Source organism: Bos mutus, chromosome X, assembly GCF_027580195.1.
Source record: "Bos mutus isolate GX-2022 chromosome X, NWIPB_WYAK_1.1, whole genome shotgun sequence".
NCBI classification, from domain to species: Eukaryota; Metazoa; Chordata; class Mammalia; order Artiodactyla; family Bovidae; genus Bos; species Bos mutus.
In genome coordinates this window covers 22,388,063-22,413,333 of record NC_091646.1, presented here as the reverse complement: position 1 = coordinate 22,413,333, position 25,271 = coordinate 22,388,063, and the positions used below count along the sequence as shown (strand labels likewise).

General features: G+C 40.3%; 1 protein-coding gene across 4 annotated transcripts in view; it reads right to left on the bottom strand.

Annotated features, from left to right (window-relative positions):
* The window catches only part of ENOX2 (ecto-NOX disulfide-thiol exchanger 2), a 175,820-nt gene that overhangs the window by 30,428 nt on the left and 120,121 nt on the right, over positions 1-25,271 (bottom strand). For all 4 annotated transcript variants that reach the window (XM_005907902.3, XM_070365802.1, XM_070365803.1 and 1 more), the window contains exons 5-8: positions 22,345-22,578; positions 19,744-19,956; positions 17,883-17,989; positions 8,921-9,035 (exon numbers count right to left, since the gene is read on the bottom strand). In XM_005907902.3, the coding sequence (XP_005907964.2) occupies positions 8,921-9,035; positions 17,883-17,989; positions 19,744-19,956; positions 22,345-22,578 (669 nt within the window). The remainder of the gene's footprint in view (positions 1-8,920; positions 9,036-17,882; positions 17,990-19,743; positions 19,957-22,344; positions 22,579-25,271) is intronic.

Here is a 25,271-nt window from a genome sequence, read left to right as displayed (position 1 = left end):
TTTGACAAAATTCAACATCCGTTTATGATAAAAACTCTCCAGAAAGCAAGAATAGAAGGAACATACCTCAACATAATAAAAGCTATATATGACAAACCCACAGCAAACATTATCCTCAATGGTGAAAAATTGAAAGCATTTCCCCTAAAGTCAGGAACAAGACAAGGGTGCCCACTTTCACCACTACTATTCAACATAGTTCTGGAAGTTTTGGCCATAGCAATCAGAGCAGAAAAAGAAATAAAAGGAATCCAAACTGGAAAAGAAGAAGTAAAACTCTCACTGTTTCCAGATGATATGATCCTCTACATTGAAAATCCTAAAGACTCCATCAGAAAATTACTAGAGCTAATCAATGACTATAGTAAAGTTGCAGGATATAAAATCAACACACAGAAATCCCTTGCATTCCTATACACTAATAATGAGAAAATAGAGAAATTAAGGAAACAATTCGATTCACCATTGCAACGGAAAGAATAAAATACTTAGGAATATATCTACCTAAAGAAACTAAAGACCTATATATAGAAAACTATAAAACACTGGTGAAGGAAATGAAAGAGGACACTAATAGATGGAGAAATATACCATGTTCATGGATTGGAAGAATCAATATAGTGAAAATGAGTATACTACCCAAAGCAATCTATAGATTCAGTGCAATCCCTATCAAGCTACCAACGGTATTTTTCACAGAGCTAGAACAAAAAATTTCACAATTTGTATGGAAATACAAAAAACCACGAATAGCCAAAGCAATCTTGAGAAAGAAGAATGGAACTGGAGGAATCAACCTGCCTGACTTCAGGCTCTACTACAAAGCTACAGTCATCAAGACAGTACGGTAGTGGCACAAAGACAGAAATATAGACCCATGGAACAAAATAGAAAGCCCAGAGATAAGTCCACGCACCTATGGACACCTTATCTTTGACAAAGGAGGCAAGAATATACAATGGAGAAAAGACAATCTCTTTAACAAGTGGTGCTGGGAAAACTGGTCAACCACGTGTAAAAGAGTGAAACTAGAATACTTTTTAACACCATACACAAAAATAAACTCAAAACGGATTAAAGATCTAAATGTAAGACCAGAAACTATAAAACTCTTAGAGGAGAACATAGGCAAAACACTCTCTGACATAAATCACAGCAGGATCCTCTGTGACCCACCTCCCAGAATATTGGAATAAGAGCAAAAATAAACAAATGGGACCTAATTAAACTTAAAAGATTCTGCACAACAAAAGAAACTATAAGCAAGGTGAAAAGACAGCCTTCAGAATGGGAGAAAATAATAGCAAATGAAGCAACTGACAAACAACAAATCTCAGAAATATACAAACAACTCCTGCAGCTCAATTCCAGAAAAATAAACGGCCCAATCAAAAAATGGGCCAAAGAACTAAATAGACATTTCTCCAAAGAAGACATACAGATGGCTAACAAACACATGAAAAGATGCTCAACATCACTCATTATCAGAGAAATGCAAATCAAAACCACTATGAGGTACCATTTCATGCCAGTCAGAATGGCTGTGATCCAAAAGTCTACAAGCAATAAATGCTGGAAAGGGTGTGGAGAAAAGGGAACCCTCTTACACTGTTGGTGGGAATGCAAACTAGTACAGCCACTATGGAGAACAGTGTGGAGATTCCTTAAAAAACTGGAAATAGAACTGCCTTCTGACCCAGCAATCCCACTGTTGGGCATACACACCAAGGAAACCAGAGTTGAAAGAGACATGTGTACCCCAATGTTCATCGCAGCACTGTTTATAATAGCCAGGACATGGAAGCAAACCTAGATGTCCATCAGCAGATGAATGGATAAGAAAGCTGTGGTACATATACACAATGGAATATTACTCAGCCATTAAAAAGAATACATTTGAATCAGTTCTAATGAGGTGGATGAAACTGGAGCCGATTATACAGAGTGAAGTAAGCCAGAAAGAAAAACACCAATGCAGTATACTAACGCATATATATGGAATTTAGAAAGATGGCAACGATAACCCTGTATGCGAGACAGCAAAACAGACACAGATATATATAATAGTCTTTTGGACTCTGTGGGAGAGGGAGAGGGTGGGATGATTTAGGAGAATGGCATTGAAACATGTATAATATCATATAAGAAATGAATCACCAGTCCAGGTTCAATGCAGGATACAGGATGCTTGGGGCTGGTGCACTGGGATGACCCAGAGGGATGGTATGGGGAGGGAGGTGGGGGGGGGTTCAGGATTGGGAGCACGTGTACACCTGTGGCGGATTCATGCTGATGTATGGCAAAACCAATACAATATTGTAAAGTAATTAGCCTCCAATTAAAAAAAAAAAAGCCTTGCTTTTCTTTTCTCTGCAGGTCAGTACTTCAATCAGACTTTTGCCAGCATGGACACACTTGGGATTTCATTGTTTCTCCTCTGAGATCTCTACACTCCCCTCTTAAACACAGTGTGTTCATCTATCAGTTATGTCATGGTCCCTCATCGCTCTGAGACTCTGATCTTTTTCCTTGCTGGGATCTTTATGTCCTGGAGTGGCCAACTTCACCCAGTCTACTATTTGCTTTCTGACTAAACAGATTCTGCCGCATACTCCTCAGTAATTCTTATTCCTTCACTTACCTGAAAACCTTTGATCAGGTTTACCATGTCAATTCCTAACTCCTGGTCACTTAACTCAACTTGCTCTGCTAGTTATCCTGTGCTGCAGAGGACTTTTATGGGAAGTTGCAGAGCTGGGCAGTTCTAGTCGATAGAGACTCATGCTGGCCCTTGCTGATGGATCGCTCACCTCTCACTGATTTCTTCCTTCCATACTGCCCAGAGTACTTATTACAGATCTGCTCCTCTCTCCTCATGGTCTCTGTTCCAAGTCATTTGTCTTATCCATAGATGACCAATCTCTTGCTATATGGGCTGCATATATACTTTTAGCTTCATTTATCTTATCTCAGAGGAAGAGGGTTCTCCCCTCTCTAAAGCAAACTTCATTTGAAATCAGATCACTTCACATTACTCTTCTCTAGGATTTCACTTCCATAATTATCCATAAGTACTCTTTCATTCACAAGCATTTTTAACTTCACACTCTCCATGGCCTCCTTCTCTTCTACTGAATGATAAACAACAACTTAACTTCAACTTTGTCATCACTTATAGTCCCCATTTAAAAAGCCTGTATTTGCTTTTGCTCAATACCCAACTTCGTGGGCTTTCCTGGTGACGGTCGGTAAAGAATCTGCCTGCAAAGCAGGAGACCTGGATTCAATCTCTGGGTCAGGAAGATCCCCTGGAGGAGGGCATGGCAACCCACTCCAATATTCTTACCTTCAGAATCTCATGGACAGAGGTGCCTGGTGGGCTATGGTCCACAGGGTCGCAAGAGTCGGACATAACTTAATGACTACACCACCACCATTACCAGCTTTGGGACCTGTGGTCTTTGCCCACTTTCTCTCCTTATTGTCATATGTTCTGGCCCCTACCTCTATCACTCTACTAAAATAGCTCTTGCTCAACAGTGTTACCCTTTCTTCTTCATAATATCTGCTAATGTTATTTATTCCTTACTTCTATAAATTCTTCTTGTGGCTTCTATAATCCAAAGCTTTTCTAGTTTTCTTCCAGCTTCTCAGACTGTTCTCTTTCTAAGTCTTCTGCAAATTCCTCTTCCTTTACTTCTTCCTTACTGTGGGTAGTTCTCAAAGTTCTGTATTCAGTCCTTTGCTCTTCTTTCCACTTGTCTTTCACATTCATTTATTTATATCCTCCAGACTTCAGCCAACACCTTTGTACTATCAATACTATCTTCTATTCCTTCTACTTTTTTCAACCCTGATTTGTATACAAATCATTTATGTTTATCTTCTAACTACCTACTGGGCTTCCCTGGTGGCTCAGACAGTAAAGAATCTGCCTGAAATGCAGGAAACTCGGGTTCAATCCCTGGGTCGGGAAGAACCTCTGGAGAAGGGAATGGCAACCCACTCCTGTCTTCTTGCCTGGAGAATTCCATAGACAGAGGAACCTGGCAGGCTGAAGTCCATGGGGAACTGATGCTGATGCTCTAGTACTTTGGCCACCTGATGGAAAGAACTGACTCACTTGAAAAGACCCTGATGCTGGGAAAGATTGAAGGCGGGAGGAGAAGGGGGTGACAGAGGATGAGATGGTTGGATGGAATCACCAACTCAATGGACATGAGTTTGAGCAAACTCTGGGAGATGGTGAAGGACAGGGAAGCCAGCTGTGCTGCAGTCCATGGGGTTGCAAAGAGTTAGATATTACTTAGTGACTGAACAATGACTATGTACTGGCTCAGCAGTAAAGAATCCACCTGCAATGCAGGAGACATAAGAGATGTGAGTTAGATCCCTGGGTTGGGAAGATCCCCTGGAAATCCACTTCAGTATTCTTGCCTGAAAAATCCCTCGGACAGAGGAGCTTGGTGGACTACAGTCTGTGGGGTCACAAAAGGATTGGACAAGACTTAGCGACTGAGCACAGCATGGCAACAACCTACTATCTGAAGCTGATCTCATTATATTCTGCAAAGAAGTCCCATCCATCAGTCCATTTCTATCGGTTCTGCTGTTATGCATTGAATTTCTTCTCCTAAAAAAGATATGTTGCAGCCCTCAGAATGTGACCTTATTTGGAAACAGGATCTTTACAGAAGTAATCAAGTTAAAATGAGGTCATTAGGTCAGGCTTATAGATTTATATGACTTGTGTCTTTATGGAAAGAGGAAATTCAGGCACAGAGACAGACATACACACAGGGGAAATACCATGTGAACAGGAAGAGATTGAGCTGATGCATCTTCAAGCCAAGGAATACTGAAGATGGCCAGCAAACCATCAGAAGCTGGAGAAGTATGAAACAGATTTTTCTCAGAGGTCTCAGAAGAAACCAACCCTGCCAGAGCCTTTATCTCAGATTTATAGGCTCCAGAAATGTGAGACAATAAATTTCTGTTGTTTACGCCACTTGGTTTGTGGTACTTGTTATAGCAGCTCTAGCGAACTAATACAGTCACCAACCTTCTATTCTCCCAGGTTAGAAAACCTAGGCTCATTCTGAGTTCTTTCCTTTCTTCATCATCTACATCCAATCTGGCATCCAAGATTTTAGTTTATTTCCCCCCAAATGACTCTTGGCATCTTCAATCTCATACTCTCTGTTTTTTCCTTCTACCATTTTCTCAGTTCCTGTTACCTTCACTAGTCCCAATCTTTATCATTTTATATCTCAATTCCTATAAAAGTCTCTGGCTTATCTTTCTCAATCCAAAATTATCTCCTAAAATATGTAATTCATGTTGGTTTTATCATACAAATGCCATGATTGAGAGACATGCTTATAGTGACATTGCCTACTATACTAAGCTTGGCATTCATGGTCCCCCATGGTTTAGACCCATCTTGCCCACTCAATCGTTTATACCCTTATTACATATCATCTTTATTTCCCTCTTTAAGCTCTACTCCTTGGCCTTTTCCCTCTCTGCATCAAGATGCGTTTTTACTTTTTTTGCCTTTCATCCAAACTTGTTCACTTTCAAGGCCTTAATCAATTTTCACTGATGGCGACTACTCTGTCCCACACTAATATCTCTTGCCCTTGCTGCATTCTAATCAGTATCTTCCAGGTCAGCACCAAGTGGTATTTCTTACATTTTATGTGTATTTACATATATTACATCTTTATACCTATCAGCTTTTATGACATAATGCTTGTTAATTAAATGATCAACTCCTAAAGTGAGAATAATGGGATGGATGGAGGAGCCTGGTAGGCTGCAGTCCACAGGGTTGCTAAGAGTCGGACAAGACTGAGCGACTTCACTTTCACTTTTCACTTTCATGCATTGGAGAAGGAAATGGCAACCCACTCCAGTGTTCTTGCCTGGAGAATCCCAGGGACAGAGGAGCCTGGTAGGAGGCTGTCTGTGGGGTCGCATAGAGTTGGACATGACTGAAGCAACTTAGCAGCAGCAGCAGCAGGAGGAGGAGAAAAGGAAGGAGATTGGATGCCAACTGAAGAGAAAACTTTGGCTAGAACAATGGAGAATTAGTCTAAGTCAATGTTTTCTGAATGAACTTCCTGGACCATGATCATAGAAATCATTCAGGATGCTTGATAAAATTTAGATTCCCAAACTCTATTACAGACCTATTGAATCAGACTCTGCAGCCCAGAAGTCTGAATTTTAAAAGGTTGCCCAATGATTTATATATGTATGTGTGGGTGTGTATATATATATATATATACATATATACACACCCACACACACACACCCCAAATCTGAAAACCAGCAGTTTAAGTGAAGAAAGCAGAAGATACATTCTGAAAGGGAATAGCTATTATGTTTACTGAGTACATGTACTTTCCATCATGGCTAACAATAGAATGAAATAGTTTCACACTATTATGATTTGCTTTGATGTGATTCTCCCTCTTCAACACATTGCTCTGAGCACAGCAGTCCTTTCTTCCATGGCAAGAATATTTCCAGTTCTGAATCACAAATAGAGGTTAGCTAGCATAGAGAATCTCACAGAATAGAAATTTCATGGCACTTCAAGCAAAGGTAACAGACTGCTAGCTTTGACTCATACTTTCATTGGGAAATAAATATAACTAAAAGCGTGCTATAGGCTCCTGAAATTCAAGTTTGGTAGCATGGAGAGGGAGGAAAAAAGCCTTTGAGATCTAGTTGTTTAAGCTTTTAATTGGAGCCAAGCAATAACTAAAACATGCAGCTGATTGAGATAAAAATGGAGGCCCTGCTCATTGGCTCTTACTGAGCAGGATTTCTGCAGTTGAGTACTATAGACATGTGATAACAAAATTAGATACGATCGAGGGGAAGAAAAATGCACAAAAGTCCTTGAATTAAAATGAATTGAAACCTTCTGGGAGAAAAGCTATTTGGTAAGCTCCATTAAGTCTATTGTAGATAGCTTTATTTGACAAAGCAGCATCCTGGCATGTGGAACAGGAAGGAAAATAGCTATAAGATGATCTGTCAGGGAGTTTCCAGTCTCTAAACGAATAAGATTCTGTGCAGTAGCCAATACAGCTTTTAACTCAAAAGAGATATAGAGAAAAATGCAATTATATAACCCTAGTAAGTACATTCAATCTGAATCTCCCATATACCCCTCTCTTCCCCAAATAACTCCTCAAACTCAGCAATTTATCAATTGGATGCTCAAACTTATGGCTGCATTCATTTCAGGGTAACAGTGGATTAACACTGTATACAATACTACACACATTGAGGTAGAGGCAATCCTACAAGTCAAAGATTAATCAGCTATAAAATATCTCAGTTAAACACTTAGATCATTTGAATAGTTCAATTATTATTACATTTTTCAGTTTATTCTGGCTATAAGTTTATAGTATGTGTTTGCAGTTATTAGTTCCCTGTTCTGAAAATGTTACTTATCCACTGATTGTGAAGGGTTTATTTAATATACATGGACACTCATATGTTTAGGGATCTAACATATGGCAAAAATAAAGGAGATTCAGATGTAACAGCTAATGAATGCTTTAAAAACAGTCTGAATGTTGATTTTTTTTTCCTAACAAGTGAAGATTCTGGGATCACGCAAGTGGCTAAAGCTGCTCACTTCAATATGCAAACACCAATAAATTCTAATTTGCATTGTAATCTATCTGTTTTCTGTCTCTCACACAGACACACAGACATACACATAGTAGGGGCGGTATACTACCATATCTCCAATGTCTAGCACAGTTCTTGGAATGTAATGGCTAATAAAGGAATGAAGGAATTCACTTAACCATTACAAAATCTATATTAAGATGTTTTTTATAATGTATTTCTTATAAACATGGAAGCTGAGGCTCACTGAGGAAGAAGTCCTTCCTAGGTCAAGATAGGCAGAGCTGGGATTAGAACTCCCTGTGCTCTAACTTTAGTCCAGTGTCCTGTCTACTGTTTCTACAGAGTGCTAAGATTATCTAGATGGTCTACCTGAAGACACCGGTCTTTTAGCTGAGATTTTAGTTTCTCCCATAGCAATCCCCCCTCCAAGACGGTTTGTTATGAAATTGAAGGGTGCTCTTGCTATACTGTTCACCGGGTTTGCCATTTGAGTTCCTCTGGGGACTTATACCATGGCCATCACCTTGCAGTGAGGGCCTGACTAGATTAGGTAAAAGCAAAAACCTTTACCCAGACAGCTGTTTGTAGACCCTTGTTTGGTTTCTGATAAGCCTCCAAGTAACCACAATGGAAAGCAGTGGATAGGCAGACTCATCATTATAGATATTTCTGTTTAGTTTGCAGATTGTTTCTTTAACTCTGTGAGTTTTAAACAGAAATATTTAATTTTATGCAGATACATTTATCAAAAATATCTTTTATGATTTCTATCTTTGGAGATCTTCAACCCAAATTATATAACCAACTCCTACATTTTCCAAAGTTTCTTTTGCTACATATAGATTTTGTCATTTGAATCTTCAATCCATTTGTTATTAATTTTGGTGTAAAGTATAAGTGATGTAGATATCTAATTATTTTTCCTAAAAGTTCGGCTATTTATATGTAAACCATCTTATGGTTTCTACTGTAGAACATATAAATCCAGGTCAAATATAGAACAAAGATGCCTAAATACCCAGTGCTCCTAGGATAAAAAGTTTACTTTTAATGCTGGAAAATTGGGGTAAATTAAGACTACAAAAAGTCCTGTAGCCACATAGTTGACATTCAGCCAGTGTGTACTTATATGGCCTCACAGATTGTTTTTAGCTGGTTCCAGTCTGATGGGTTTGTGCCCATACCTTACCAGTTATTTTAAAGCATCATCCCTTTCAGTAGGTGTTAGTTAAATAAAGCAAAGCAGAATTTTCTTTACCTGATTCTTCAGTTTCTTTTGTTTCTGTTGTTTCTTCTATTTCATCATCAGACATCTCCATTTCTTCTTCTCGCCTGATTCCCATTAATTCATCATTATGTATGTTGCGAATTTCCTAAGGTTAAAAGGCATGCTTTTTAGGTGGGAAAGCCTTGAAAATGTTGAGGAAATAAACAGAATTAAGGACAAGGGAAAGTGGGGTCTTTTTAAATGGGTAACAACACTTCAGAGTGGTCTTAAGGCAGAGGCAAAGGGGCATGTTGAGGCTGAGGACAGTCTCAATAGACAAAGCAAACTTTGTGCACTCTGCCCTGCATAGGCTCTCCTTCTATAACCAGAGCTCTAGCAGCAGACGATTCTTGTATCCCTCCCATTTTAGACAGTACTGTTGACCGCGAAACACCTTCCATCTCTTACTCACATGGATTTCTGGACTTCCCTAAAGGTTCTGCCATGTTCACCTTCCCATGTCAAATCCTTTGATTTCACTGCCTTCCATCCTCTTTCCTCTCCCCTTATACTCTTACTCAACACAACTTTTAATCAAACATTTGCAGGTTTAGTAGTTTAGAGTGACAAATGAGCTGTTAGGACTGAACTCCTACCAGATCAACCCTTCCCTCGATAATAACAACAACAAAAAACCAAACCAATTCCCTAACTACTTGATGGCACTAGAGGATGAACAAAAGCAGGTACATTCTGAAGAAGAGTTGACTCTTGGAAGAAGGATGTGGGTCTTCCAGTTTTAAAGGGACTTGTACTTTGAGAGCAGACTACAGCTAGAACCTCACAGGGTGGCTAACTTTTAAACAGAAAATCCACGGGCTTTATATCCTAAAATAGAGAGAGTTCAGGGCACCACTCGACAGCCACTGCAAAGTAAGGATGGGATCCCAGAAAGTAGTCAGCCAAAGAGAGAGGAATCCGAATTCTGTGTATAAAAACTGTTCAAATTCTTCATGATCCCTGAACCATGAAAGCACACAGCAGATTCCAAACTACACAGCTAAGGCGAAAAACTCAGCTGAGATTTGAGTTGCCATCAAAGACAGACAATTTCTAGTTTATATTCAATGAAGTAAATTGACCACTAAAACAAAAGAAAATAAAATCAACAATCTTTAAAAGAATATAAGAGAATCCAAAGACTTAAAAGCAAAATATTCACAATCAGCAGGTAAAACCCTTAATTAATGGACATACCTGCAAGAACTTTCTTTCAGAAACAGTAAAAGCCAGAAGTTAGGGAAACAAGTCTTAAAAGTGCAAAGTGCAAGAAGAAATAAAAAATATCTATTTATTCAGAATTCTACATTCAGAGAAAGATTTTTTAAAGAATAGAGATGACATTTAATATATTTTCAGACAAATGTAAATGTATTTGTCACTCAAAGACTTGCACTAGAAGAAAAGTTGAAGGAAGTTCTTCAGGCTGAAGGGACGTGCTACCGGATGTAAACAGATCCGGTATGAATAACAATGGATGATTGAGATAATATTGGAAAAGTCACTTTTTCAAAAAATTCATGTGTGAGAACTCTATTTTTGAACAGCTTGCAATCATTTAGAGGCCACCTGATGCCTGTCAGGGGCTCCTCTACACTAAGCTGAGACGTCTTTGCCTAGGTTAGCCCCAGTTGGGCCATAATACAGGAAATGTCCAAAGCTGTCTGGTGAAAATTGCCTCCATTTAGGGAGATTATAAATATTTCAAATGGATTTCTTAATAATTAATGCTACAGTTAATCACTACTTCAACTAATATTCTCCTTTCTCCCTTTTCATTCCTTTTATCAGGAAAACATTTCTATATCAAGGTAAGTTTACACTAAATATAAATAAAAGGACCTATTAAAAAGTGAGCTATTCAGTATTATCACTAATAGCTAAGAAGTAATGGGAAAAAAAAAACAGAAAAAAATAGAAATATTAACACAGGATCTTCCATGTGCTGCAGGGGCATTACTTAAAATAGAAGAAAATAATGACTTGCTTGAGAAAAAATGAACTTTAGAGGATTGTGTCAAGAGAGAGATTTACTATGTCTTATTCAAACTCATTGCACAGAGAACAGTAACGGAATTGCTCATTTCTAAGAATTCATTCTATCTCAGGAGGCTGGATTTCAGTTATCAAAGAGCTGTTACTGGAAAGGTGATCACAATGAGGTTTGACACTGGCAAATTCGAATATTGTACAACTTACTTCATCAGGAAAAGTCATGGCTCTCCTAGGTGCCTAACAAAAATGTAGACTGTCAGAGGGTATAAGCAGAGATTAACTTTCAATTCACAGACAAGTTGTCTAACTCTGGGGCAGTTATTGTGCTTCTCTGAAGACTAAATTGTACTCTTTCTAGGGCAATGCCCCAGGGCTGGAAGACCTAACTGATAGCTAAAACATGCCCTGCAGCTGCTCAGCATCTGCAAAGCATCTTTTCTGCTTACAGCTGGGCAAGAAAGTGTAATCTCTTCTTAGAAGTATAAACTGTTCAATAACTAAGTGATACAGCTTATCTAGAGATCTTTCCCAACTTCAAAAAATCCCTAGAAAAATAATGGACCTAAGGGCAAATTTTACCTCAATGCCTCAAAATACTTCAAAAACAAGAATTACCAGTTCCTTAAGCTGATAATGAAAGGGGAAGAAAAACTAAGGAGAAGCTTGCTCTCAGATAGATATTCAGCCAGACAGGCAAAGTGGTGAAGCGTACCACCCTCTAACTACTAGCCAATCCTTCTTAGCTACACAGAAACTAAGGCCCATATCATTACTTTTCTATAAATATAAATAAGCAAAGAGAACAATAGCAGTTATAGGGCACCAGACGACAGTAAACATAGGGACAGGATTCAGTAAATGACACCACCTGTAAGTAAAGTAAATGAGATTTTAATACTTTGAAAACCTTACCATTAAAGCACTTGATATCTAAGATGCCTATTTTCTATATTCTCTGATAGATCAAAAAAGCTCTACTTTTGGAATCAAGCCCTAACAAATACCTTCAGAGTGAAGAACTGAAGGGTGGCATTTACCTAAGGAAGGCACTCTACCTAGTGTGAACACAGGAGCAGGCAGCAGGAGGACTTTGAGTCACTGAAGTGTAGGCAGCAAGAGAAATAGCTGTCTCTTAGATTTGCCCCTTTTCCCATCCTGACTGTTGGATCACTGAAGCCAAATGAGTGGCCAATCCAAGGAATTTACACTTCTTCTAGTGAGTGAAAGTTGCTCAGTCATGCCCGACTCTTTGTGACACCATGGATTGTAGCCCACCAGGCTCCTCTGTCCATGGAATTCTCCAGGCAAGAATACTGGAGTGGTTCACCATTCCCTTCTCCAGGGGATCTTCCCTACCCAGGGTATCAAATCCAGGTTTCCTGCATTGCAGGCAGATTCTTTACCATCTGAGCCACCAGGGAAGCACAAATGAGTGGCAATGGCATGCAAAAACATTTTCCAGAAATTTTCATTTGTAAATGAAATTTACAAAATTTGTAAATGAAATCGACTGGGTCACATCACTGATAGAGTACATCAAAAAAGGTAAGACAGCCCTCCTAAGGTTTTTACACCACTTTGTTGCCCATAGTAGACCTGCGATATTTTTATTTAAACAGTGAACTGTTAGTGACTTTTCAAAATGCATTATGATGCTTTTGAGTCTATTCTGTGCTCAGTCGCTCAACTGTGGCCAACTCTTTGTGACCCCATGGACTGTAGCCCACCAGGCTCCTCTGTCCATGGAATTTTCCAGGCAAGAATCCTGGAGTGGGTTGCCATTTCCTTCTCCATGTGGTAACTTTTTGTGGAGCTTAGATATTCACATACTGCTCCACAACGGAGGACAAAGCATTTTCAACATAGAATAAAACAAAAACCCTAGACAGAGGAAAATGCATGAAAAGAATCATCTTGGTACCAACTGACATTTTTGATTTATCATAAAGTAGGCAAATCATAAATCAGTGAACATTAATTATCTAACTATATAGTTTCTAAGAAATTTATGTGGACTTAAATTCATCTTACTCATGTTTTTTGACAGGAATGTAACTATAAGAAAAGCAAAGTTCCTTATGAATTGCATTACAAAATTGTACTTACCCAGACTTTGAACATTAATAGTAGTGGCAAAAGGGCAGATGAGAGGGAGATAACTCCTATGCATATGTAGAAATTTGATTCTGAGATATCGTTCAAGCCAATCAACCAAAGCACAAACACAGGCTCTTAATCAATGTCTATTGTATGCTACATAATGGAAATACAAATTTGGCTGATCCAAATTTTGTTGGTATGTGGTTTGATAGCTGAAAGCAAAAGCTAGTGTTAGTGCAAATGGGTCCTAAAACGAGGGTACGCAGATGACTTGAACATTTATCTGCAACCAGGTCTTCAGAGTTTGGAATGATTTTAGCAATCACAGTATTTCACTTCACGAGGATGCTATTAATAGTATGTAATCACCATGTCCCTTTTCTCTGGTCCAGTGATATAAAATCTCACATCAGGGAGAATGCAAGGGAGTATCTTCCAGTGCCTACCACTATGGCTCTAGCTTCTTATATATTAATACCACCCAACTTGTAATGTAGGCCAAGATCTCAGTAAGAGAAATACACAGGTTTTCAATGATTTCATAGAAAAAGGGTTCCCACAACACTCAGAACTGTCAGTAAAGTCACTGAAGATGCTAACTTTTATTAAGGGGAGGGACTTCAGCCTTCTCTTATTTTATTACCTTTTCAAATTATATCAGCAGAAGCCTCACACACATAAATCAGGAAAGTAAACCAATGAAAAAGACTCATTATCAAACTAGTCTGCCTGGTAGATGCTGCCAGAGTGAGTGCCTTAGCTCCCTGAAAGTGGGGACTTTTTCTTCTTACTCTGTACCTTCTCTCACTAGAGCGAGACAGTGTTGGCTGCTGGAAGGAGGATGACAGTGAGACAAAGAACAGGCACTCTGTGACATGAGGAGGTCACCCGCTGGTTTATTCCCCAAGGCAACTGGTAGAAAAGGTTCAGACTCTTCTACCTTGATGAAACCCCTAGCTTAGGAGTTGTAGCTTTGATGCCTACATCAAGAAAAAGCCAGTTTAGTTGATTAAGTCACTGAGATGCTCTGATTCTCTGTGGGGTTCTAAGAGGCAGCCCTGATTTAAGAGGACAGTTCTGTCACTTTCTACAGGATACTGCCTTCTAGTCCTCAGCATTGCCTGTCATCAAGTGAAAGTACACAGAGGTGAAAACAAATTTAATGCCATGATTTAAAAAGGCACCAATATAAAGCAGAAGAAATCTTTTAGGTTTAGGGAATACAATGCTAGAGCAAGGCCATGAGCTATGTTCCACTGTCAGTAGTTTTACTTATAAAGATTGCAGTATTCAAGGTAGACCTTAATTTAGTCCAATCCAACAGGCAGGAAGCATTTTTCTAGGTTTTTACAAAGTCTACAAGGCACGTCACCAAACATGTAGTAAGTCATGCTGGCCGTGTCCTTATCACTGTGTTAAGCAAGCTCTGCTGCAATACTAGGTGACAGGGTGTGTAACTCTCAGCTCTCCACAGCCCCAGAGAAGTGGCCAGCTCACTAGCATAGCTCAGTTTATTGAAGAGGTAACTAAACTCAAGCATATGGCCACCAGGGGCTTCCCAGGTGGTTCAGTGGTAAAGATTCTGCCTGCCAATGCAGGAAACATAAGAGATGAGGGTTCAATCCCTTAGTCAGGAAGATCCCCTGGAGAAGGAAATGGCAACCCACTCCAATATTTGCAATACTAGGTGACAGGGTATGTAACTCTCAGCTCTCCACAGCCCCAGAGAAGTGGCCAGCTCACTAGCATAGCTCAGTTTATTGAAGAGGTAACTAAACTCAAGCATATGGCCACCAGGGGCTTCCCAGGTGGTTCAGTGGTAAAGATTCTGCCTGCCAATGCAGGAAACATAAGAGATGAGGGTTCAATCCCTTAGTCAGGAAGATCCCCTGGAGAAGGAAATGGCAACCCACTCCAATATTCTTATCTGGAAAATTCCATGGACAGAGGAGCCTGGCGGGCTATGGTTCATGGGGTCACAAAGAGTCAGACATGACTGAGAGACTGCACATGCATGCATGCATATAGCCACCAGATATGTGGGCTTGCTATAACTACAGAGAGCCTTGATGAATAGTATTAATGGAGACCATTTTTGCAAATTTGCTTACGAAAGGGTTGTGGGCTAGGTGAGTCAGTGCTCCAACAAGAGGCGCCACTCCTATGAAAAAGGAAATAGTGTATAGGGTAGGGTTTTCTGTAATGGGCGGGGCACTTCAGACAGCCTGTTCCAACCCCTAAAAAGGATACGCAGGTATGTGTTTCGAAGGGAAGGTAGAGACTAGTATGGCTTTTCTGCAACGGGAAGACATACTGAGCATTTTTCTCTCAATTTTTATTTTTATGAATTATTTCAACCAAAGATTTTGGCTACTTGAAATTTAGGTGCTAAACTCCAACCCTCCCCTTGATCACTTTTTAAAAACTTTTTAGCTCACTGAGGACAAAGACCACCTTATTCTGCATTGCCTGTCATACTACCTGAGACAGAGAATGTGTTCAGTACACATTTGAATTGAAATGTTGAATTTTGTTTGTTGGGCTCCACAACATAAGGTAGCTCTAGCATTCTAAAACCATTTTGTGCTACAGTAAGACAATCACTTCCTTTTTTGACCCTAATTATCATTTTTTAAACAATTACAAACTTTCTGGATTTGTATGACTTTAGCCCTGGGTGTTCTTTGGAAGGAATGATGCTAAAGCTGAAACTCCGGTACTTTGGACACCTCACGGGAAGAGTTGACTCATTGGAAAAGACTCTGATGCTGGGAGGGATTGGGGGCAGGAGGAGAAGGGGACGACAGAGGATGAGATGGCTGGATGGCATCACCAACTCGATGGACGTGAGTTTGAGCGAACTCCAGGAGATGGTGATGGACAGGGAGGCCTGCCGTGCTGCGATTCATGGGGTTACAAAGAGTTGGACACGACTGAGCACAAGTCGTGTCACTTGAGCACAAGCAGAGAGGTGTGTGTCCATCTTAATTTGAAATCAGAGTCCTCTGTTACCTTTAAAGCTGCCACCTATAATGATGGCTGAGCAGGTTTGATAAAAGAAGCTCAGAAATTTTAGACTGAGCTGAAACTGTAGACAGCTGAACTGAACTGCGACTGAACTGAACTGAACCCTCTACTGGGCTGATATTGTCAAGGATTTCTCTGCAGTGACTCCCTGATCTCTTGGCTGAGCCAGAACTGATGGTTCAGACTGTCAGTTTATGAATAGGAGTGGGTTTATCTTCCTCTAAATGCTCTTCATGGTTCTCAAATTGTTGCCACACAGACTATGTCATGTATTCTCATGAAGGACAGAAGGGATAGATCATTATCTTCATTTGATAGGTTAGGAAACTGAGGTTCACAAAGACTAAATGACCGGCTCAAGACCACCAGGCAGTTTATACCAGAACACAGAGTGAAGAATGTCCAGTCCTGAATTGACCACTTACTAACTATGTCATTTTGTGTACATCACTTAACATTTTCACGTCTCAGTTTTCTCACATGTAAAACTCCACTTACTTATTATTCCTTATGGAGTTGTTAATGATCAACTGAAATAATACTATTTCTCATTTATATAGTTCATCTCATTGAATCCAGATGAAGAAATAGGGACTAAGAAAGGCTGACCAACTTGCTCAAAATCACGCAGCTATAATAAGTCAGAGTTGAGATTTGAATTCACGTCAATTCCAAGTTCCGGGTTCTTTCCACTGCACCACATTTACTGGGAGGCTCATGTAGGTGAGATAACCAGTGTGAAAGTGTTTTATAATATGTAGTGAGTGAGTGAGTGAAAGTCACTCAGTTGGGTCCAACTTTTTGTGACACCATAAACTATACAGTCCATGGAATTCTCCAGGCCAGTATACTGGAGTGGGTAGACTTTCCCTTCTCCAGGGCATCTTCCCAACCCAGGGATTGAACCCAGGTCTCCTGCATTGCAGGCAGATTCTTTACCAGCTGAGCCACAAGGGAAGCCCATTATTATATTTATAATATGTAAATTCCCTACAAATGCTATTTAAATATTAAGGAATATGACAACCTACATTGATAGATACAATGGGAATGCAACTAGACTGGCAAACAGGACTCAGAAACAAAGTTGAAAAAGCTGCTGCATACATAGATTGAAGGCGTCAGGGCTGACTGGGTAAGGAAGCTACTGGTAGGAAAAGTAGAACTCAGGCCTATGTCACACCATTCCAAAGGCATATCAGTGTAAACAAACCTCCCATCTCAGTTTTTAATCTTGGATTTAGAATCAAAACCTAATCCCATCAGATACATTCTAGTGTTAAACTAAAAATGTCACCTGAGCACAAGCAGAGAGGTGTGTGTCCATCTTAATTTGAAATCAGAGTCCTCTGTTACCTTTAAAGCTGCCACCTATAATGATGGCTGAGCAGGTTTGATAAAAGAAGCTCAGAGATTTCAGTGCTCCAATGTACCACCAGGCAGCTTTTAGCTTTAATTGTCAAGATGCTCTAATAAATGTAAGACAGCCCTAATATCACTACCACTAGACACACAGGTCAGTAATTATTGTTGTACCCAAGACTAGCTAGCTTAGAGAAGTAAACTTTTAATTATTGCAGCTACATTTTCACTACTAAGGTTTCCATCCAGAAGAATGCATTCAAGACAACACGTGCACATTTATTACCTTTTGGCAGCAGGTGGTCAGGACACAGCGACAGGCTACAGAACTTGTCTCGGTATTTCATTAGGGGCTTGTTGTGGCCAGGGGAGCTTGGCACTATTTAATTCTAGCTAAACTCCAAATCAATAACTTGTTAAAGAAAGAAACTGTCCCCCTGAGGGGCTACCAGAGTAAAAAGTTACTAACCTCAGCTTGTTTGCACCAAACGCTGATGTTTTTACGCTGGGCTTTTGTGAAGTGGTCCCAAGCCTTTTGTTTGGAGGCGGAATGGTAGACGGCTACTATCTGCTCAACTGCAGCGTCAGATCAACAGTTGAATCAGCCAGAGTATCACCCAGGGATGGCAAAAGCGAGGAGAAAAGAAATAAGAGAAGCATCAGCTTGGTGTGTCTCCTACGACACTACTTGACTAGAGTTGTGCTTAAGAAAAAAAAAAAAAAAAGGCTACGTGTATTGGGGTACCATGAGTTTAAAGAGGACTCAAAGGCAAAGATATCAGTATACATCAGTAGAACTCTAGAAGATTTGGGGTTAAAGGGTGAATAAAGCTTTAATACAGGCAGTGTGTATTCATTCAGGCAGGAGTCATGGTGAATGTGGTTTAGCGCTACTGACCCAGTACAGCATGAGAGCAAGCAGTGAACTATACCAACTCCTTGTGACCATTGGTTTCTTTCATAAACTAGCCCTTCAGAATGAGCCTGAATGCTGCATTTCAACGGACTCTATCCTCTTACTATTCTGAGGTATGTCTAACCAGAAGCAACAAATCAAAACCTAAAGTGGATGGGACCTATTTTAAGTCTACTTAGATAGGCTTGTTGGCTGGAGAAATACAAGTATTATGTAAGAATACTGTGTAAGTGCAGTCCTACAAAATATTTTTCAGGGTCGCTTAAAATGTCAAATGAGGAAATGTGTACAAATATTCCAGGGCTTTATTGCAATTGGTTCAAGAGAGGGAAAACAGTCATGACTATTTTTCTGGGAAAAGAGAAGGACAAGATCCTCTGCCTGGCTGCATGTTCACAGTAAGAAAATTCAGAGGTATTATTTCTTTCTTTGCAGCCCTATTGTTAGCTTGTTTACTAATGATTTAAGGATTTACATTCCCATGAGGCTTGCTACTCTCTTTTCCCATTTATTCTGAAGTCTAAAAAACATATGCTTTCTCCTCCCAGATTCTATGACCATAGGACTTTCAGAATAAAAATGAAAAATGAAACAACTCCTCCTTAATCCTGTTTATGTGTAAGTCAAGTATGGGAAGTCAAATATGAGAAGACTAGGCCATGATTGTTTAAAACCAAAGTCATAAAACCGTACCCTCATTCCTAATGTGAATACAGCTTCTCAGTCAAAAGAGAAGAGTGCATAGTTTTATAATACGGGGAACTAAAACCATTATTTGAGAGTTTTTCTGCCCTGTCTCATTTAAGAGACCTTAGATGGGTTTGGTGTGGTACTAATTTTTGAAAATGGCTATTTCAGTGGCTTCCCAGGATGTCCTGACATCAGTAAAGGAAATGTCAAAGGAAACTAAAGATAAAAGGTAGAAGTAGCAAATTTGGCTTTTATTCAATTACCTCAGAAAGTATAATTACAATTTATCCCTAAAATGGAGTACCTGAAAAGCATATTACACAATAATAATGAGGCAAATCTGAAGCTAAGAAGCTTACAAATCCTGATGCTACATCCTAACTTCAGCAGTGAAATTCTGAGTTTTCCACTGGAGCCTGAGGCTGCTTGTAACTTACTTTGAGAACCAGGGAAAGTAAAAGCACAAGCCTATTGTCTAAGTATCAGTGTTTCTAAGGAGCTGAAGTAGATACTCCAGAGAAAATGAACATGGGAAGTGTACATATGATTCCTGTGAAACTGGAGCTTGGGCATTTGGCAATATAAGGAGAGCACAAGGCAGTGATGAAGAGGGCAGGGCTTCTTGACACAGGATGGCTCTCAAGGCCTGGTTCCTGTCTAGAGAGAGCAGTGCCTAAGAGAAGTGCCCTCTCATCCTTCCAGTAGAACTATGACTTCCACTCACATTGAATGAGAATCCCAGAAAGGGCCTGCTTGAACTTCTCCTTTGCTTCCTCCATGTCTTTCTCATGGGCAGCTTTCTCGTTCACCAGGCGACGGACGTGGCTGTTGGCCGACTGGATCATGGAGTAGAAGTTATTGGCACTGCGACGGTTTACCTCTCCTCGCTCAATCCAGGTGAGCAAGGTCTGCACAGCTTCTGAGAATTTGGAATCATCTGGAAAAAGAGGATTGATTTTTAGAGACATCGAATGTAACCAAATCTCCATCTATTTTCCCAACACACTGGCAAGGAGGCCACCATGGCTTTTTGGTGACAGTTGTAAAATGAGTTGCTGAGGGCAAGGAGCCATGCATACACGTGCGTGAACACACAGGCAGCCAGCAGGTGGATATACTGACAGAATGAAAGATTCCAAAACTAGTAAGATTGGTTGTAGTTAGTCTATGAAGAGTTTTCAGAACAAGAGTGTCTCTTCTTTCCTTAAACAAAGATTTCTTCATTGATATAGTTTTCACATATTGCAGTTTTTAATGCCTCTGTATGCGTGTGTGTACTGTATAACTTAGTGGTGAGAGAACTTCAGAATTCCAACAATCTTATTTTTTAAGAAGCAATAAGAAAACTTGAGTCTTGAGTTTAACTTGAATTTGATGGTAACTTTATCCTGGATCCATGGAATCCATTGGATGGAGGCTTAAGAAAGAGTTAAATGGCTATTCTTTAGGTATAAACACTTATGTCTGACCTTTTTTAACATCACTCCTGCATCCAATCCTCAGCCCCAGGCCTTCCACTCAGTCCCAGTCACAATCTATTTTGATGTAATTTGTTCTATTTCAACATTTCTCCATATCCTGTTTCTCTTGCCTGAGGATACGTCCAAGTGGATTTCTACAGCTAGTTAAGAGTCACTCTCTGACGTTAAAATAGTAGCACTGCTCTTCCAAAGCCTCTGATTCAGCTTTCTGACGTACCACTTACACATTCTGCTGTTAAAGGCTCCCGATAAGGAGAGTCCATTAGCATCCCATTGAAAGCCCACTGTAGGACTCTACATAGCTCCTGTCCAGGAACCCTTACATCCAGAGGAACCATCTCTTACCATAATGTGAACTTCTTGCCACTTGCATTTTTTAGTGCAGATATGTAATGGGAAGTCAGCCTTACCATTAGAGCAGCTTTTCATTTCCTTACTTATGTACTGGTCTTTATGTTGATGCTCAGTTTTTAAAAAATAATTGGCATATACTTGATGCATCAATGCTCACTTTTTGCATGAGGTCCATACAATGAGCAAATTCATTTTGTTAAGAAAAGTTCAAAGTGAGCTGTTTGGTCTTATGGAAGTAGGTAAATCTTGGACCTGGTGTCTGCTTTCAGCCTTTCCAGCTTTTCTAACCAACCCATTACTTCTGTGCCTCTACTTTTGACTCTGTTTTCTGCTTTTCTCTTACAGGAAGACAAATCAATCCAAACAAAGGATTTCTGTAATGTGTGGAGCCCTTAGGCTAAATGGTGCAAACAAGTTTTGTGAATGAGACCTATTTGCAAAGTGGAATTAACAGCATCTTGCTAAGCCTAGAGCACAAGAATCAGGGAAAATTTATACCGTTAGAGCAGTGCTGGTGTCATCAGTAAGATCGATGGGACACTAGCCCTCATCCAATAAAATCAACCATATGAAAAAACTGGATTTGAGCTAACACAAGAGACTAGGCAGGGCAATTAAGATTAAATTAGCGAAATGGCTCTGAGAGTCAAGCAAAGGGAACAGGAATCAAAACTAAAGGGAAAGCAGTTTGATTTACCAATGTCTAAAAGTCTCTATAGTTACTGTGTGAAATAAATTGACCATTTTGTGATTCAAGAAATTCTTTTATTTGGTGGTAGCTAAAGTGAAAGTAAAAGTGAAGTCGCTCAGTTGTGTCCGACTCTTTGCGACCCACGAACTGTAGTCCACCAAGCTCCTCCATCCATGGGATTCTCCAAGCAAGAATACTGGAGTATCTTGCTGGAAGATCCCCTTTTCCAGGGGATCTTCCCGACCCAGGGATTGAACCCAGGTCTCCCACATTGCAAGCAGACACTTTAACCTCTGCGCCACCAGGGTAATCTAAGGACATACACTGTCCTTAGATGCATGGCCCTCCAATTTTCATCTATAAAATGGAATTTTACCAGAGTTTCCTGAGGTCACGACAAGTTCTACCATCTTGATTTATTCTGATTTAGAATTCAAAGCTAACTTCCTATCCACAAGGAAAGGGGGTGGGGGTGCTTACAGGTCTCCAGTCATGGATCACAGCTAAAATTCTCTGATGTGGAAAAGTGGGAAAAACCTGTTTCTTCCTAATCACCTGATGTATGGAGAGAAAAAGTAACATCACTTGAAACAGTGAAGGATCAGAGACACAAGTGGGAGGGACAGATTCTTTGGCTCTTGAATTACTGGGTACACCTCTCTATCTGCAAGGCTTCAACACAAGAAATGCCTAGAATCTGTCAGTGGGAAATTCGAGGATAACTGCCAATAATACAAAGACATTTATTAAATTTCTCCAAAGAAGAGAGCTAATCACCAAGCTCAAATGTTTCATTTACCTTTTAGTTTTTCAGCAACAATGCTGCATTCATGGTCAGAATAGTGGACCACTGGAGGTGGGGATGGTGGGCGCAACCTTTCCTCTTCCATCCTTCTGCGGTGACGTTCCTCTCTTGCTAGCATCCGTTGTTTGCATTCCCACTCATACAGATCATCTCGAGCCTGTGCAAAATCAACGTGAAGCCGGCCTGTGTCTTTTTTGTCAGTGCTAGAGCCCAGGCGAATGCGGTAACCTAAGTGCACAAGAGGGAGAGAGAGGAGCACAAGAGCAGCCCAGTGAGTGAGTGGCTTTCCAAGTTGCGTCCTTCAAATGCAATCGCAGTGGTTTCAGTTGGCCACATAACTCCAAATTCTCTCCCCACTACTACAAGGGGAACACTACAGGCTTGGATTATACTCTCTGTCTCTGATAAAAGTTTATTATTTCATAGTTGGCGTCTGTGCTCAGTCGTGTCTCTTTGCGAGTCTATTGACTGTAACCCGCCAGGTTCCTCTGTCCATGAGATTTCCCAGGCAAGAATACTGGAGTGGGTTGCCATACTCACCTCCAGGCTCTTCCCAACCCAGGGATCGAACCCAGGTCTCCTGCATTGCAGGCAGATTCTTTACCCACTGAGCCACCTGGGAAGCCACATAAAATATAATATAGTCCAAGATTGCTCCATCTGCCACTTTACTTGTGACAGAGGGAGGCTCTGTGGGTAACAGTATCAAGAATAAGCCTTATATGGCACCATGGGCTGGGAAGAACGAAAGAGCTGGCTTCAAACTCTACTGTCTTTGGATAACTTCAACAGTGTCAGTCATACCACCAAAAAAACTTGATAAAATTTCAATGTATCAGGTTGACATTTCAATCCCCCATATTGTTTCCTAGACATAGTTGGTAATTCATAACCATTTGAGGGAGTGGGGTGGGAGGGTGCAGAATAGAAATGATGGAAAGTGGTATATTATCCAGCCGACATATAATTTGGAATCCTTACCCAAAAAAAGAGGTAGTGTGTTTATACTGGGCTTCCCTGGTGGCTCAGCAGTAAAGAATCTGCCTGCAATGCAGGAGACCGGGGTTTGATCCCTGGGTCAGGAAGACCCTCTGGAGGAGAAAATGGCAACCCACTCTAGTATTCTTGCCTGGGAAATCCCATGGACAGACAACCCTGGAGAGCTACAGACCATAGGGTCACAAAGAGTCAGACACGACTGAAGCAACTTAGCACGTGCATGCTTATAGTATACTGGTATGGGACTGGGATTCATAAAACCAGGATTCAAGTCCCCACCTCCATTTTTGGTCGCAGCTTTAGCACCCAAGTTAAATCTCTCAACAAAAAAACTTTTTTAAATTACTGTTTTTATTAGCCTTTTAAGTTTCAAAAGCTTAGCTAGGTGCTTCCACACACATTTATCTCATTTCATTCTCAGCACAAGCTTGCAGAGTAACTCCTGCCTTAAACCACTAAAAATATAGACAAAATATATGAAACAATGGTTTTTAAGATTCTGGACATTAGGTATTGAAGACAGAGATCACTAAGAGACAAGAACCAAATGAAGTGATTACTGCGATTTCCCCAGCGTATTGCCTGGAGACAGAGGGGAACGCTCCAGCCCCTTTTCTAAGGGATTTTTGTTTGTTTAAATTTCTTTCTTTTACGATGTGGAGAACAGCCATCCAATTCAGGCATTTTCTAGCACTTTTAAACTTTCAAGGAGCAGGTTCAAATTTAAAGGGAAAAATTAGTTGTTTTCACATTGGTGATTGCAATCTTCTTTCCTTTGGCAGCCATCAGAATGTTTCCAGGTGGCTGTTACCAGAGAGCTGATTTCAGTGTTTAGATGGATGCCTCCTGAGCAGCATGTCGTCTTTTATGTACAACTGTTCAGGGCTTTTCAAGACCTTTAAGTTCTTATTAAAATAGTCTATTGTGGAATGCTCTGTTATCATTGCTAAGTGCTGTTAAATCTCCAGGAGTTGGATTTTACAGCACTTAGCAAATGTAAAAAGAGCATTCTACATCTGCCTCCTCACTTCTCCCGTGTTACCAGCCTACTTTTTCCAACACTCATTACTTTTTCTTTGGCCTATTGCAATAGGTCGGAGAAGGCAATGGCACCCTACTCCAGTACTCTTGCCTGGAAAATCCCATGGACGGAGGAGCCTGGTATGCTGCAGTCCATGGGGTCACACAGAGTTGGACACGACTGAAGCGACTTAGCAGGAGCAGTTAGATACTAACTGGTGCTCAATGATTCTTTGATAAATGAATGTAAGACTTCACGCTAACCTTAGATTCATTAAGGGGAAGAACTAGGTTTTACCTGTTTTCTATCCTGCACAACATTTAGCACAATAGCTTACACAAAGAGACGTCCAACAAGTGCCTGTTACATGAATGAAGATTCTGTAGCACTTGGACCCAATTCTTCCAAACTGTTAACCCTTAGGCAAGGAAGTAGTTAATGGTTCTATGCCCTTTCCAATTACTTCATCTTCTGCCTTCAGTTTTGTCTGTCCACTGCCCCATAATGAATAATAATTCAAGTTAAGTAAAAGATTGACCATGAAACTTTATCTTGAAACCACCCTAAAAAGCAAAGGGCTTCATTTTATAATATTTAAGAGTTGTTGTTCAGTTGCTCAGTTATGTCCAACTCTTTGCCACCCCATGGACTACAGCCCACCAGGCTACCCTGTCCTTCACTATCTCCTAGAGTTTGCTCAGATTCATGTCCACTGAGTCGGTGATGCTATCCAGCCATCTTATCCTCTGTCACACCCTTCTCTTCTTGCCTTCAATCTTTGCTAGCATCAGGATCTTTTCCAATGAGTTGGCTCTTCACATCAGGTGACCAAAGTATTGGAGCTTCCAGTTCCAATCACCTCAGTCTCCTCACCAGAAACAAGTGACTTTATGCAGACTAG